At 40.1% G+C, this 16,319-nt stretch overlaps 1 protein-coding gene and 2 non-coding genes across 4 annotated transcripts in view; all 3 read right to left on the bottom strand.

Moving 5' to 3' along the window:
• Positions 1-307: 307 nt before the first annotated feature.
• Positions 308-380, bottom strand: trnas-gga (transfer RNA serine (anticodon GGA)). Its single transcript has one exon. It is a non-coding gene; the product is annotated as a tRNA-Ser (tRNA).
• A 1,156-nt stretch (positions 381-1,536) lies between these two features.
• trnay-gua (transfer RNA tyrosine (anticodon GUA)) lies at positions 1,537-1,623 on the bottom strand. The gene is given in 2 exon segments: positions 1,537-1,572; positions 1,587-1,623. It is a non-coding gene; the product is annotated as a tRNA-Tyr (tRNA).
• A 1,795-nt stretch (positions 1,624-3,418) lies between these two features.
• The window catches only part of LOC133546948 (zinc finger protein 567-like), a 334,269-nt gene continuing 321,368 nt past the window's right edge, over positions 3,419-16,319 (bottom strand). The window contains exons 1-3 of one of the 2 annotated variants that reach the window (XM_061892800.1): positions 11,235-11,366; positions 9,384-9,606; positions 3,419-5,048 (exon numbers count right to left, since the gene is read on the bottom strand). In XM_061892800.1, the coding sequence (XP_061748784.1) occupies positions 3,871-5,048; positions 9,384-9,606 (1,401 nt within the window). In that variant the 5' untranslated portion in view covers positions 11,235-11,366 and the 3' untranslated portion in view covers positions 3,419-3,870. Of the gene's footprint in view, positions 5,049-9,383; positions 9,607-11,234; positions 11,367-16,319 lie in introns of those variants that run through there. The other variant, XM_061892801.1, reaches the window with a different exon arrangement.

Raw genomic sequence — 16,319 nt, 5'->3', positions numbered from 1 at the left:
TAGGTGTGTTAGATGCACCTTCACCTCACACTGAGCACAGCTTTATTACTCTCAGTTTCAAGTTATTCAGTCCAAGACAAACCCTTAAGGCAACAAATTTGTGTTTGAAACAGCCCGATGTAAGGCTCAGTTAAAGACCGTTAAACCACGTAACGGTTGTCCAAATTAAAAATGGAGGAAATGTTTGTAACAACTGGTACTAGGACTCCACCAGCAAGGCTGGCAGGCCAGGGAGACCATTTCAGTATTGTAAGAGCCACAGAAGGCTTATTAACAATAGCTACCATTTTAGAAGCACACATATTTATGCTGAAACCCAGGATCGATCTAGGGACCTTCAGATCTCCAGTCTGACTCTCTCCCAACTGAGCTATTTCATCTATACGAATGCTTTGGGTTTTCTTATTCAAATGTAACCAAGGTCTGCCCTATTGGTGACTTTTGAGGGGTGGAAGGAGGTCTTTCCAAGGGGGTCTCAAAGTCTAGTATCGGTCAGCAGAACAGGTACTTGAATCCCGGAAGCTCAAAAAGAATGTCTTACGCTTCATGACTGAGCATTTCAGGCTCTCTAAAAAATGTACCTAAATGCTTCTGAAGAATGTTTTACTACCAAGAATGTTATGATTACTGCAAACATTTGGCAGATTTTTCAGAAATTTTCAAAAGTTCTTAGCAGGCTAATAAATAAGTCTTCAAGTGTAGATGAAAAATGCTGAAAAGAAAAGCAGTTTAAGCGTCATGACCCGGAATTGAACCAGGGTTGCTGTGACCACAACACAGAGTACTAACCACTATACCATCACGGCTGTTCCTACTCATCTTGATTGATAATGTGTTTGCTCTCCTGATGTCTAATGTTAAACCATCTGCTCAAGCCACATTCTGTTTGAACGACATCATGGAAGAGAATCTCAATCAGTGTGCTAATACTTGATGTTCTGGGGAAATATTTAGGTTTTACTCCATTGTGGTGTAAAGAACAACTGCTAAGATGTAAAATAGTCACATTTATATTGTTGTGCTCACCTTTTTCCTCACCCACTTTATTCTGATTGAATGCCCCGAGTATAAGAACAGATACAACTACCAGTTATACATTCACAATAATAAAGAGAAAAACAACACATGTTTCAGTTTGTAGATTTAGAAAAGCCAAAGCAAAGTAAACTCCCCCCAAAAATCGCACAGAATACTGTTTCAGTTCAGTTAACAAACAACAGCACGCTGGCCAGGAGTTGGACCTAGAATTTTTTAGTCCATAGTTAGACACATAATCCATTGCATCACTATCCCTATGGAAAGAAACATCTTACTGTAGGACAGGTTGTGTTTCGTAAATATCTTACGCCAAAACAACACACAGTTTACATCCTCAGGATGTAAGACATTATTCTGATTCTTATTTGAACCACATCACACAGAAATGTAATGTATGAATGAGTGAGGGACAGTTTTTGGGTTGGTGCACTAATTGTAAGTGTATCTTGTGTTGTTTGTATTAATTTAATTAAAAAAAAAAAAAAGCGTAACGGGTGATCCTTCGAGCCAGATTTGAACCAGCGACCTAAGGATTTCAGCATGAGCAACTACAGTCCTCCACTCTACCAACTGAGCTATCGAAGGTTAGGATCAAACAATACTAATTCTGATTTTTGAGTCACATTATTATCAAGCAATTAATCAATCAAAGTTGACTTCTATAGCCCTAAATCACAAGTGTCTCAAAGGGCTGCACAAGCCACAACGACATCCTCGGCTCAGATCCCACATCAGGGCAAGAAAAAACTCAACCCAATGGGATGACAATGAGAAACCTTGTAGAGCAGTGGTCCCCAACCACCGGGCCGCGGCCACAGAATACATTTTTATTTATTTATTTTTTAATCACAGTCAGATTTTTACTGCATGCCACTGGTAAGCGCACGGGTGAGAAGAGGTTTTAAAATGATTAGCTCCTGCTTACTTTTACCGCATGCCTTGATTAAGGGCAGGAGTGAGAAGAGGTTTTAAATTAATTAGCGCCCCGGCGCCTATTCAAGGAACTACGGTATATTATCACACAACTCTTATGCTTAAAGGCTGTTGCTATGGTTATTATCAAGTGTGCTGAAATTATTTTTTCTTTGTCTGTGCAAAGCTGGCAATCCACAAGATTGCAAGCAAGTCTCTTATCAGTGTTTGTTTCCAGAACCGGCCTGCTGACTGCCAAGACCGAACATCGAGTACCGTGACGTAGACAGAACAGAGACAAGGTGATATCACGACTGTCAGCACATTTGCATTTATGTATAATTATATATTGTGTCTAGCTGGAGCTGTGAAGATGACCCCCTTCCCTCAGCGACAGCCTCAGTGATGTAACCAGGGACCTCCCAAATAAATAGAGGCAGCACGTGGGCTGGACTTTTAGAACGTAGTTTGGATCTGTAACTAGAGTACAGCCCAAAACACATCTCTCCTCAATTGAGCAAAATGTAACTCTGTCTGTGCATGATTTCTTCCTTCTCGTCTGTTTAATAGACGCATCAGTGTTTGAACCTGACATCACTATAATCTTTTTACTCTTTTCTACTCTTTTAGCACTCGACTTACCTTCATGACCTTCTCTCCCCTCTAGTCCTATCCATGTCCATACCTTCCTCATACATCAGCTCACTGTCCCCTTCCATCTCCTTTTAAGCAGCTACCAGAAATCCATAGCTGGATAATGGAGAGGTTTTGTGAAAAAATAATAATACAAAATAATTGCCTAAAACCAAAAATAAAAATGAACTAAATCTCCTCTGTTCTGTACATCATTGTCCAAGTGACATTATATTGTCATCTTCCTCTTTATGCCATTTCCTCAAGGTGACAGAAAAACATGATACAACCTGCCTATCGTGTGATTCTACCATGTTGGCAAAATACAAACACACAATATATTGACATATATAACACATAAAACATGGAATTAGAAGTGAACAGTACCCATCCCTACCAGCAAGTGTTGTTGTACTGGAAACTAATTTACAAACACAACTTCATCACACACAATACTCCACTATGGAATTGTTCTTATATTAAAATGAGAAACAAATCCATCTTTGAACAGCAATGGTTTGAAAAAGGCATTTGGTCACTGATGCACTTATTGACTGATAAAACTATTTTAATATTTCAAGATTTAATTAAGTATGACCTGCAAATAAGAAATATTACAAAATTTAAATAGGCTTTTATTTAAAATATTCTAGTTACTGCATCTTTTTTAATTGTTTTCTATTTCTTCTTCTTATTATTTTCTCTGAAACAAAAAAATACTTAAAAGTTTCCATTCTTTCTGAGATAAAAGAGTTAATCTAAATTAAAAAAAAGGATGGAATTGACCACTTAAAATTATATTATGGATGTTATTTTGCAATTGAAGACAGCACTTGTTGGTTCTGTGATTGGGAAACACAATAAACAGTTTATTTTAAGAATGTATGCAAAGTAAATCTCTGTGGGATGATGTACAATATTGGCTTTTGTCTGACACTCCAAACTTTGACTGATATTGATGTTGTTTTGGGGATGTTGAAAAAAGAAAAAAATACATAAAAAATGTTTAGAACACAATACTGGATTTATTTGATGTATCCACAAATGTAAGTTTGTAAAAACAAAATCCTTTCACAAAAACAAAAAAAAAAATCTGCTATTTTCTCTCACTTGTATATTGCATAAAGGTCTGGGGACATACATATAAAACAATCACAACACAATCATTAAAATACAGAGTAATAACGATAATGAATAAAATAGATTATAGAGACCCAACAAATGAATCATAAAGTTGTTAGAAAGTCAAAATGAAAGTCTGGACAGTTTATTTCAAATCCTGCAGTTTCATTTGCTGCTGCTGTTCTCACCAGCACACTTGTGTTTCTTACACTGGTACTTAGAAGACAATCTTTCACCACACACACTGCAACTCAACACTTTCTCTCCTGGGTGTCTTCTCATGTGTGCTAAAAGGTTTGATCGGTCACAAAAGCTTCTGTTGCAGATTGAACAAGAATGTGATTTTTCACCAGTGTGTGTTCTAGTGTGTACTTTCAAACTGTTACTTTGTACAAAACCTTTACCACAGATTGAACAGGAAAAAGGTTTTTCACCAGTGTGTGTTCTCATGTGTACTTTCAAATATTGATTTTGTGTAAAACCTTTACCACAGGTTGAACAGGGAAAAGGTTTTTCTCCAGTGTGCGTTCTCATGTGCACTTTCAAATATTGACTTTGTATAAAACCTTTACCACAGATTGAACAAGAAAAAGTTTTTTCACCAGTGTGTGTTCTCATGTGTACTTTCAAATATTGATTTTGTGTAAAACCTTTACCACAGGTTGAACAGGGAAAAGGTTTTTCACCAGTGTGTGTTCTCATGTGTACTTTCACATTGTGACTTCGGACAAAATGTTTACCACAGACTGAACAGATAAAAGCTTTTTCACCAGTGTGTGTTCTCATGTGTCTTTTCAGATGACTATGGTATTTAAAGGTTTTGTGACAGTGAGAAGATGTGAAGTGAGTGTTGTCAGTGTGACATGTCTTATCATCTTTAGAGTCTTCATCATCAGTGTCAGGAGAGTGTGACGTTGTGTCCTCACTATCTGATAGTGGAGCTAAGAGCTTGTCTGCTTGTGATCCTCCACAGTGGTCTCCATCAGCTTCTGTTGTCATGTGTTGTGTTGAGCTGCTGCTTGGAGGCTCCCCCCCTCCCCTCTCCTCACTTTCACCTTTCACCTCATCATCTTCACTCTTCACAGGGACACCAGTCACTGGGAACTCCTCCAGTCCTTCAAGATGATCTCCCTCTTGAGTGATGTTGTGTTCCTCCTCTTCCTCTTTAATGTGGGGCGTCAGTGAGTCTTCCTCTTCCTTTTTACAGGGAAGGGTCTGTGTCAAAGAGGAAAAGGAGACGCCAGAGGGTCCGTGGCGCCTGGTCTTCCTCTTTGAAGGATTCTCCTTCACCATCCTGAAGCTACTCTCCTTTTTTTCAGGCAGACGTTGTTCTCCACAGACATCTGCAGGACACACAATGACAAACATGCTTGAGAAATGTCCAGTTTTGCTCAGTCACTTGAGGCATTCAGTAAGTTTACATGTACTTAACAAAACAAGTGATTATATTAATTGGCCTGAAAACAAACACATTGCTCTTTACAACATTATTCACAGGAATAGAAGACCACTTTTTACGAGGGATGGGCAATATCGCCTAAAATCTAAATTGTGATAAATTCCCTTTAACCTGAATGCAGCTGGGATAGGCTCCAGCGCCCCCTGTGATGTTAATGTCACTTACTGATGTATAAGCTTGGAGAAAAGATGAGGTTGTTTACAGTGTAAATATGTATTCTGTATTGTTGTCTCTGCTATGATGCCATCTTGTGGTCGAGTTCGCTCACTGTGAGGGCTGTGGGTTTAAAGTGTATTTCCTTTTGCTTCATGCCTTGAACCTGAAGTAATGTTTCGTCATTTATCTCGCCAAGCAACGTTTGTATGTGAAACCGGGGATTTCCATTGGATGTGGAACGGCGCCCCCATAGGGACAGACTTGTTCCGTTTTTTGTTTTCAAGTCAATGTGTCAGTTTCCACCACCTGGCTTCTATATTTAGTGGTCGACACAACAAAGCTGTAAAATTGAGCTAAAATCTGCTCGTGTGGGACAGGAAGTCATGTATGAACACAAAATAAATGATCCAGTTTACTTTCAAAGTAGAATATTCTGTTTAAGGTGGATGGTATTTTACACTTTGAAAAGTCCTAATGGACATGAAGTCAACTTGTCAAAAGGTTGTCAGACCTAATTTCACTTAATTGACACAAAGGGATGAAAACATTCTGATTCTAAAAGGCCCAAAATTAAAGAATCATAAAACAGGCATATCCTGGGCAGCTATACGGAGGTCTGTACTACAGCGTTGTATTAAAATGACTATTTCCATCTCCAACATGAAAGTGAGTGTCGCTAACACTACTGCACACAGGAAATCATGTGGAGGAGAATTGCAAGTAGTTGAAACAAAGATTGTGAATGACTGACAAGAGGCCCACTTTGTTCATGTAAGTCTACTGTGGGATAAACAAAGTGAGACCTCTTAGTCCAGTTTAAAATCCACAGACCAAGAAGGAAACACTTGGATATAGCAATATATTGATGACGGCAATAATTAAGTTATTAGGTTTATTTTCATTTATATCGGTCCTGGCCTACGATTGTGTGAATATTTTAATGCCTCTGGAATTCGTTTTTAATGCTTTTTAACACCATTTAAGGCCTTTATTTAGGCAAAGTCCGTTCAATGATTTTTAATGCTTTTTAATGACGCACAGAAACCCTACTAAAGCTCTTAAATTTAAACAAATGTGGACCGATCCATACAAAAATCCACAATAACAATACCAAGCATAATATCAATATAAGGTAATTATAGCAGTTTGATCGATATTTTGTATTATATATATTTTGTTGAGTTTTTTTACTGTTTACAAACTCAGTAAAAGGGAAGACTTTAAGGGCATAAACCTAATGATTTAATTCAGAGCCATATTTAAATATTCAATTGATATTCTAACACCACCATCCTGTGTTTTTGTCTGATTATGATTGCCAACAAAAATGTAATCATTCAATTATCCTGATGACTTTAAATACCAGTATCCGCATTGGTATGACCGATACTGCCCTGAAACTATTTGGTACTGGATCGATACCAACATTTGTAGTATCAGCCAAAACTAAAGTATCAAACAACAAAAACAGTGATTATTACATTTGAACAAAAGAGAAGACTAAGTGATTATTACATTTTAACAGAAGTGTAGATAGAAACACGTTACATTAGAAAGTTCCTAAATAAAAATATTCTTCATGGAATTATTGAGACATTTCTAGGATGTATTTACGATTTTTACGAGATTTTGATAGAATTGAATACAGTCTAAGGCAACTGGACGGTTTCAGGTTCGATTCTACTCACTGCCGTTGTGTCCTTGAGCAAGGTACTTTACCCACCTGCTCCCACACTGGTTTAAATGTAACTTAGATCATGGGTTTCACTATGTAAAGCGCTCTGAGTCACTAGAGAAACGCGCTAAATAAATATACTTCACTTCATTTAAAAGGAAACCGCACTTTTGTAATTTATTTTGCCTATCAAGAACACATAATTTTCTTTTTTATGCATTCTAAATAGTAATAAATGCAATCACAATCTGTTTACAATAGAGGCTACTAGAGTCGCACTATTCTGCCTATAAATAACTTAAAAAGCATCCAAACACCTCCATTAAGGTTTTATGTACATGCAGTAGGTATATATGTCATTTAGTAACAGGTACTTTTTTAAAAAGATGGAATATTTACGTATGTTTGCTTATTAGCGCATTACTTTCAAAAAAGCATCACTACATGTGCTTTTTTTTTTCAACATCACTAAATATTACACACTGCAGACTTCCTGAGAGCCAACAAACATAATACAACATCACTTACTGTACAATGTCTGCTGTCACTATAACGCAGACTGATAGAATCTTGTTATATTCCCGTTTAGATGAGGAAAGACTCATAATCGTCGCACGGTATGGGGGGTGAAGCCAAGCGTCTTTTTGGGCCTAAATTGGCTGTCAAAGGGAATCAACTTGTCAGAGTACGTCCTCATCCTTCTACTACCCAGGTGAGAGGCCACTTATAATAACAACATCACTAATACTTGGTTGGTATTCAAGCCACGAAATGCAAATGTAGTATTGTTGGTGCTTTTTGGATGGTTATAGAGGACCTCTCATTGGCTCCATTGCAAGTGGACTTTTATTTACATTCATGAGTTACAATGGGATTTAAAAATATATATATCAATTGTCATGTATTTTATAATGATTGTGAAGGATAGAAAAAATTCCCCCAAAAAGTGCAGTTGTCCTCTAAATTCAAACGATTAGATTTAAAGGCGTACAGAAATGAGATTTTATTTAAACGGGGATAGCAGGTCCATTCTATGTGTCATACTTGATCATTTCACGATATTGCCATATTTTTGCTGAAAGGATTTAGTAGAGAACATCCACGATAAAGTTCGCAACTTTTGGTCGCTAACAGAAAAGCCCTGCCTTTACCGGAAGTCGTAGACGATGACGTCACATGTTGATGGCTCTTCACATATTCACATTGTTTTTAATGGGAGCCTCCAACAAAAACAGCTATTCGGACCGAGAAAACGACAATTTCCCCATTAATTTGAGCGCGGATGAAAGATTCGTGTTTGAGGATATTGATAGCGACGGACTAGAAAAAAAACAAACACGATTGCATTGGGACGGATTCCGATGTTTTTAGACACATTTACTAAGATAATTCTGGGAAATCCCTTATCTTTCTATTGTGTTGCTTGTGTTTTAGTGAGTTTAATAGTACCTGATAGTCGGAGGTGTGTCTCCACGGGTGTCTTGACGCCAATGTCTCAGGGGAGTCGACGGCAGCTTTATGGATGGCACAAGCTCAGCTTTTCTCCGGTAAGAAGCGACTTTTTAACCACAATTTTCTCACCGAAACCTGCTGGTTGACATTCTGTCGTGATTCATGTTCGCTTGACCGCGCTCTGATCCATAGGAAAGTTTCACCTCCAGGAATTTTAAACAAGGAATCACCGTGTGTTTGTGTGGCTAAAGGCTAAAGCTTCCCAACTCCATCTTTCTACTTTGACTTCTCCAATATTAATTGAACAAATTGCAAAAGATTCAGCAACACAGATCTCCAAAATACTGTGTAATTATGCCGTTAAAGCAGATGACTTTTAGCTGTGTGTGTGTGCAGCGCTCACACTTTTTAAAAACCTGTGACGTCTTGCGTACACGTCATCATTACACAACGTTTTTAAGACGAAACTCCCTGGAAATGTAAAATTGCAATTTAGTAAACTAAAAAGGCCTTATTGGCATGTGTTGCAATGTTAATATTTCATCATTGATATATAAACTATCAGACTGCGTGGTCGCTAGTAGTGGCTTTCAGTAGACCTTTAGGAACCAGTACTAAAAAAAAATGGTACTTGGTATACAGCTCTTATCTTCACCACTAAACCCTTGAAATATGCTGACATATGTGCTGCCAAAGGTAAATAAACAGTAGCCATATTGAATGTTTGCCTTCATTTGACCACGTGAGGTAAGGAGGACGGCCTCTAGGTCACATGGTTACACCCCAGCAATTACACTGTTGATGATTGATGAGCATTCATTTTTAAATGGTGGTGTTAAAAAGCAAATATATCTCCATCTTTAGTGATAAATGTGGCCCCCGGATGAACATGTGTCACAAACATTGTATTAGATGATATGTGGATGTTGTGCTTACTTGGACTGTGATGAAGCTGTGAGGACTCAGGTGGTTTGTCTTCATGCTCTTCAGTCTTCACAGAGACAACAGTCAGTGGAAACTTGCTGACATCAGCCTCCTCCTGCCCTACAGGACACTCTCCCTCCTGACTGATCCACACTTCCTCCTCTTCCTCTTTCATGTGGGGGGGCTGTGGATCCTCCTGCTGCTGAAGGGGACGTTCTTCTTGACGAGCGTTCATCTGTTGGACGTCCGCAAGACAACACAAACAAACTTCAGCTGTGATGTGTCAAATATTTTTTAATCCATCAAATATAATATTTTCCAAGTGAACTGACTCCACTCTGTGGTGATGTTCTTCTACACATGGAATAATCATCAGTTATTGATTATTATGAATTGTGTAATTGATCAAAAATTAACAACTTACAGAAAACCTCCTGCTGGGATTTTAATACCGTCATGACTGCATGAAGTCAGTCTGCACGTATAAAAGTGTCATTGTGCTGCAGCATCAAGTGACGCCAACTGGCTCCTCCCACTACCAACCTACCAGCCAACCTTGACGTGCACCTCCAAAATAGTCCCACCTCACGTCAATGGTGACCAGGACTACAGAGCTGTGGTCCGTTGGCTTTACTTTTACACACAATATCCTCTCCTTGTTTTCCATTACCTACCTGCTTGGCACTCAGCATCAAGGGTTGGAATTGGGGGTTAAATCACCATAAATGATTCCCGGGCGCAGCACTGCTGCTGCCCACTGCTCCCCTCACCTCCCAAGGGATGATCAAGGGGATGGGTCAAATGCAGAGGACACATTTCACCACACCTAGTGTGTGTGTGACAATCATTGGTACTTTAACTTTCTTCTGCGAAAGCAACATTTTTAACCCAACAGAAAACAAACAGAAGTGCAGTGAAGCACTTGGAACAAGTGCCAGCGAGTATATATATAAATATATACATATACACATATATATATATATACATATATATATATATATATATATATATATATATATATATATAAATATATATATATATATACAAATTCATAAATGTAAACAAATATTTACAATATTTGGGTACCTCATGTTTCGACTACATACAAAATATTGATGCAAATTCATTTTGTGTGCAGTATATTAAAGCTATTTTTAATATTTAACATTTATTTAATTAAATATTTATTTTAGTCCGACTGAATAAGCATTAATCGCTTACAATTGTGCAAATAGTGTATTCGTAATAACAAACATCAGTTGATTTAATTTCCATGATATGTCCACCAAATGCAGCTGAGATAGGCTCCAACACCCCCCCCCCCCCCCTCGCAACACCAAATAGGGACAAGCGGTAGGAAAATGGATGGATGGATGTTATCAAGGTAATAGAAGTGCGTGCAAACATCATTTGTATTTATTGCATAAAGTTGACACCAACATAAAGCAGACCACTGCAATAATACATTATATTACACTGTCATTACAATAACAATAATATTTTTTTCATCCTGTAAAGCATCTTTGAGTACACTGAAAAGCGCTATACCAAATAAAATGTATTATTATTATTATTATTATTATACCATGTGACTTATTCCAGACTTAAATTACAAGACGTTTGTTTCTTTCTATTAACAAATATTTAATGATGTTAAGCGTGACTGTAATATACAACAAAAAACAGTTAAATTATTAAATAAGTCAATATAATTCTCATAGAGAACATATAAAATACACTCCTCAAGAAAAACGCTCGCATTTGCTACAAAGGCCTGCTAGCGGGCTAAAGCTAGCACGTTAGCTTCGAACAACATATGAGGTAAATAAGATAAATAATATGAAAATATATCATGTATATTACCTCATAAGCCGCGTGTACAAGAGAGGAGTGGAATATATTCTTCCTATTGTTACACCAGCAACTCTTTTTTGTCTTCTGTGGCCGGGCGAAGGAAGTGTGCACCACTCACTATTGTCCCAGTGAAACACGTGTTTGAAGGAAGTGTGCACCACTCACTATTGTCCCAGTGAAACACGTGTTTGAAGGAAGTGTGCACCACCTACTATTGTCCCAGTGAAACACGTGTTTGAAGGAAGTGTGCACCACTCACTATTGTCCCAGTGAAACACGTGTTTGAAGGAAGTGTGCACCACTCACTATTGTCCCAGTGAAACACGTGTTTGAAGGAAGTGTGCACCACTCACTATTGTCCCAGTGAAACACGTGTTTGAAGGAAGTGTGCACCACTCACTATTGTCCCAGTGAAACACGTGTTTGAAGGAAGTGTGCGCCACTCACTATTGTCCCAGTGAAACACGTGTTTGAAGGAAGTGTGCACCACTCACTATTGTCCCAGTGAAACACGTGTTTGAAGGAAGTGTGCACCACTCACTATTGTCCCGGTGAAACACGTGTTTGGCCAACATTTGTTCCGCGGTTGACAACACCTCGATGACGTCACACAGGAGGAAGAACAAAACAAGATGGCGTCTGGCGGAGAATACGTTGTTTTGGTTATTATGGTTTCTAGGTCTTAATTACAACGTACATGTGCACATTTGTGTCGTTTAACAGAGTAAACGTCGTTATTAATTGTTTGTATGCGGATACATTAGTCTGAGTGCACTTTGACGTGCTAGCCTAGCCTGCTGGTTAGCTTAGCTTGTTAGCTGCTAACAAAGAGAGGCGGAAGTGATCGAGACATCAAAGCAGAGATCCAATATGAGTGTAAAGTGTTTTTATTGTGTGAACATGTCTACATTACAAATGATGTGAGTGTTGCTGAATCAGCGACTAACTGCTGCCATTGAAGAAATATTTGTGATGTTAGAAAAAAAAAAAAAACGATAGCAGAGTACAAGGAGGAACTTTGTCCAACAAAAGAGGAGAAGGAGCGACAACATCAACTACTGGACGCTGTTTTCAAGAAACATCAAGTTGTGTTACACATCCAGCCTTCCATCCCTCTTCTTCTGCTTGTCTGAGGTCGGGTCGCGGGGGCAGCAGCCTAAGCAGGGAAGCCCAGACTTTCCTCTCCCCAGTCGCTTCGTCCAGCTCTTCCCGGGGGATCCCAAGGCGTTCCCAGGCCAGCTGGGAGACATAGTCTACCCAACGTTTCCTGGGTCTTCCCTGGGGCCTCCTACCGGTCGGATGTGCCCTAAACACCTCCCTAGGGAGGCGTTCGGGTGGCATCCTGACTAGATGCCTGGACCACCTTATCTGGCTCCTCTCGATGTGGAGGAGCAGCGGCTTTACTTTGAGTTCCTCCCGGATGACAGAGCTTCTCACCCTATCTCTAAGGGAGAGCCCCGCCACACGGCAGAGGAAACTCATTTAAAATAGAATAGAATAGACTTGATTGTCATTATATTTGCGTATAACTAGATCAAAGACTAAAGGTGCGGTAGGGGGGAACAAATATAGGGTCAAATAAATAACACAAGAGCTAATAAGGGAAAACTAACACTTGAAATAAACAGACCGCTTCGGCCACTTGTACTAGTGATCTTATCCTTTCGGTCATGACCCAAAGCTCATGACCATAGGTGAGGATGGGAACGTAGATCGACCGGTAAATTGAGAGCTTTGCCTTCCGGCTCAGCTCCTTCTTCACCACAACGGATCGATACAGCGTCCCCATTACTGAAGACGCCGCACCGATCCGCCTGTCGATCTCACGATCCACTCTTCCCTCGCTTGTGAACAAGACTCCAAGGTACTTGAACTCCTCCACTTGGGGCAGGGTCTCCTCCCCAACCCGGAGATGACACCCCACCCTTTTCTGTACGAGAACCTTGAACTCGGATTTGGAGGTGCTGATTCTCATCCCAGTCGCTTCACACTCTGTTGCAAACCGATCCAGTTAGAGCTAAAGTTCCTGGCCAGATGAAGAGACTTAATCCTGCAGCCACCAAACCGGATCCCCTCAACGCCTTGACTGCGCCTAGAAATTCTGTCCATAAAAGTTTTGAACAGAATCGGCGCTTTGGCGGAGTCCAACCCTCACTGGAAAAGTGTCCGACTTACTGCCGGCAATGCGGACTAAGTTCTGACACTGATCGTACAGGGAGCGGACCGCCACAATCAGACAGTCCGATACCCCATACTCCCTGAGCACTCCCCACAGGACTTCCCGAGGGACACGGTTGAATGCCTTCTCCAAGTCCACAAAGCACATGTAGACTGGTTGGGCAAACTCCCATGCACCCTCAACAACCCTGCCCAGAGTATAGAGCTGGTCCACAGTTCCACGACCAGGATGAAAACCACACTGTTCCTCCCGAATCCCAGGTTCAACTATGCGGCATAAACTCCTCTCCAGTACTTCTGAATAGACCTTCCCGGGAAGGCTGAGGATGCTTCTACATATTGACACAAATATATAAAAAACACTAACCTTGTGACGGATGCTTTTGCAATTGTTTTATTTGATCTTTCCCAACACCTGGTGGCCACAATAATTCATGAAGTCAAGCTCATGGCGCAGAATGTTGGCTAACGCAGACTTGTTTGTTACTGGATACTTTCTATCAGACTTCTGTTTTGGAGACTTTGTGTACGTATTAAGCAACTATAATTATTTGATATGCTTAAAAGTGCTGTTTTAGCTTAGCTGTTGTGTAGCTGCTCGCTCCTTGTAGCTTACAGCAGGTGTGTCCAAAGTGCAGCCCATAACTATGTTTTTAATTGACAACGGGGAGTTTTGAAAATGTGGTATTTGCGTGTCGGTCCAATCAGCAGCAGTTACGCCCTGTTTCATCATTAAATGGGTTGTACTTGTATAGCGCTTTTCTACCTTCAAGGTACTCAAAGCGCTTTGACACTACTTCCACATTTACCCATTCACACACACATTCACACACTGATGGAGGGAGCTGCCATGCAAGGCGCCAACCAGCACCCATCAGGAGCAAGGGTGAAGTGTCTTGCTCAGGACACAACGGACATGACGAGGTTGGTTCTAGGTGGGATTTGAACCAGTGACCCTCGGGTTGCGCACAGCCACTCTCCCACTGCGCCACGCCGTCCCTATTGGACCTAAGTCTTTGGCTTGGTAGGCGGGTACGAGGCTACCAAGCCAGGTGGTACGAGCACGGAGGAGCCTTTGTAGTGGTGTCGCAGCTCAGTGGTCGTGCCGTCAGGTAACACCAGGAAGGTTCCTTCTGTGCGATATTGACTGGTGCTTTTTTCTCCCTGGACTCTGACTTCATATCTGGTGTTGTCCCTCAGACCTCGGCCAAGAAGCCACGTAAACAGTGTGAAGAATGTGGGCGATAAGAGTGTGTGTGCGTGGGCATGAACTTGCACCCACTTTCAACTGGAACTCAGGACATATGATTAGTTGCACGGCCTATTCTAATCTATATTAAACAGCGTCCGGGGCTTGCGTCCACTGCGGGGGTGCGTCATTGCTCTCTCGGTGTGGGTCGTTGCGCTCTTCGTCTGCTGGCCGTTGTTTCCTCCTCCGTGCTGCTCTCCCGCTCGTTCCTCCCTCGCCCTTTTTGTACTCTAGCAGCAGATAGACAGATTGTAAGCAGGTGTGTAATATACGCACCTGGCTCAGATTGCCGCTGCAGTGTCGCTTCGCGTGTGTCATGCCTCTCCTCGCCGCCACATGCCCCGCCTCCTGGCCTCCAGGTGGGCCCGCGCTGCTGCTTTCCGCCCATTGTCGGCCCGTCGGCTGTGTCTCTCCACACATACAATGTCTGCTTTCACTGGGATGCCGACTGATGGGATGTTCATATCTTCCCGTTTAGATGAAGAATTAATCATCGCAAACGGTTAAAAAGGGTGGGTGCAAAAGAGCATATTACTTAATCTTTCTAGCCATCTGTCTAAGTTGGATGTCAGTGTTGACCAAGTTCTCGGTTTATGTCCACAACCTTCTACTAAATAAGTGAGAAGCATGATTTATATTCTAGAATTAGCTTTCACCATCTTAGAGGTGAGGAAGCAGCTCAGTATGTCAATATAGCAGCATAAGCTAGTTACTTCTGTGATCAATGCGCCGCTAAAAGTAGGTCCTTAGCGTTAGCGCTTATAATAACAATATCACTAATACTTGGTTAATATTCGGGTCACAAAATGTAAATGGTGTATTGTTGGCAGTTTTTTTGGAGGACTTTGTGGGTCAAATAGAGGAACTCCCATTGACTCCAATGTTAACTGATTTTTGCTCACGTTTATTTAATAATTACATTCATAAAAGTTTGAAACAAATGTCTTACATAAGGATTGTGAACGATAGGCAACATTTTAAAAAAGTGCAGTTTCCTTTGAATTTGTCAGATAAGTAAACAGTCCTTCAAATTAAAGATGTAAAACAATTGAGGTTGTTTATAGATATTATCCACTATGAAGTTACAGTCAAACGAAGCACACAAGGGAAAGTACATTCATATACACATGAAGTACACACATGTGTAAGAATCATGTTAACCACCAAAATATTGTCTTGTTCTCCTAAAGCCAATATCGAGTATCCTTTGGTGAGCTGACCGTATCGTCACACCCTTAGTTGAAAGCACACCATCCCCATGACATGACACTTCCACGTGATGTAGAACAGTAGTCCCACATTTTAGACATACACACACATCTGAAGAATATAAAAAATTAAATATATTTGGTGGGCCAAACAAAAGACTCGGCAAACCAATGTTTGGTATGGGCGATATGACCTCAAATATATATCCTAATAACAATACATGTCACGATATATAATTTGGTGTATAATTGATACTAGAAGAATTTTAAAGTGGGTTACAAAAGCTCCTAATTTGGCAGCTGACATATGCAGTAACATATTGTATCATTCATAATTGTATTATTTTGTTGAAAAAAATATTTTTAATGTACTTGTTTATTTACTGTTAATATCTGGTTACTTTATTTGGGAAAATAATACTGGAAATGATGTAATATTTTACTGCATATTTCAACAAC

Source organism: Nerophis ophidion, unplaced genomic scaffold, assembly GCF_033978795.1.
Source record: "Nerophis ophidion isolate RoL-2023_Sa unplaced genomic scaffold, RoL_Noph_v1.0 HiC_scaffold_52, whole genome shotgun sequence".
Taxonomy (NCBI): domain Eukaryota; kingdom Metazoa; phylum Chordata; class Actinopteri; order Syngnathiformes; family Syngnathidae; genus Nerophis; species Nerophis ophidion.
Note: the sequence above shows the minus strand (reverse complement) of the source record. Positions and strands in the feature narration are given on the sequence as shown.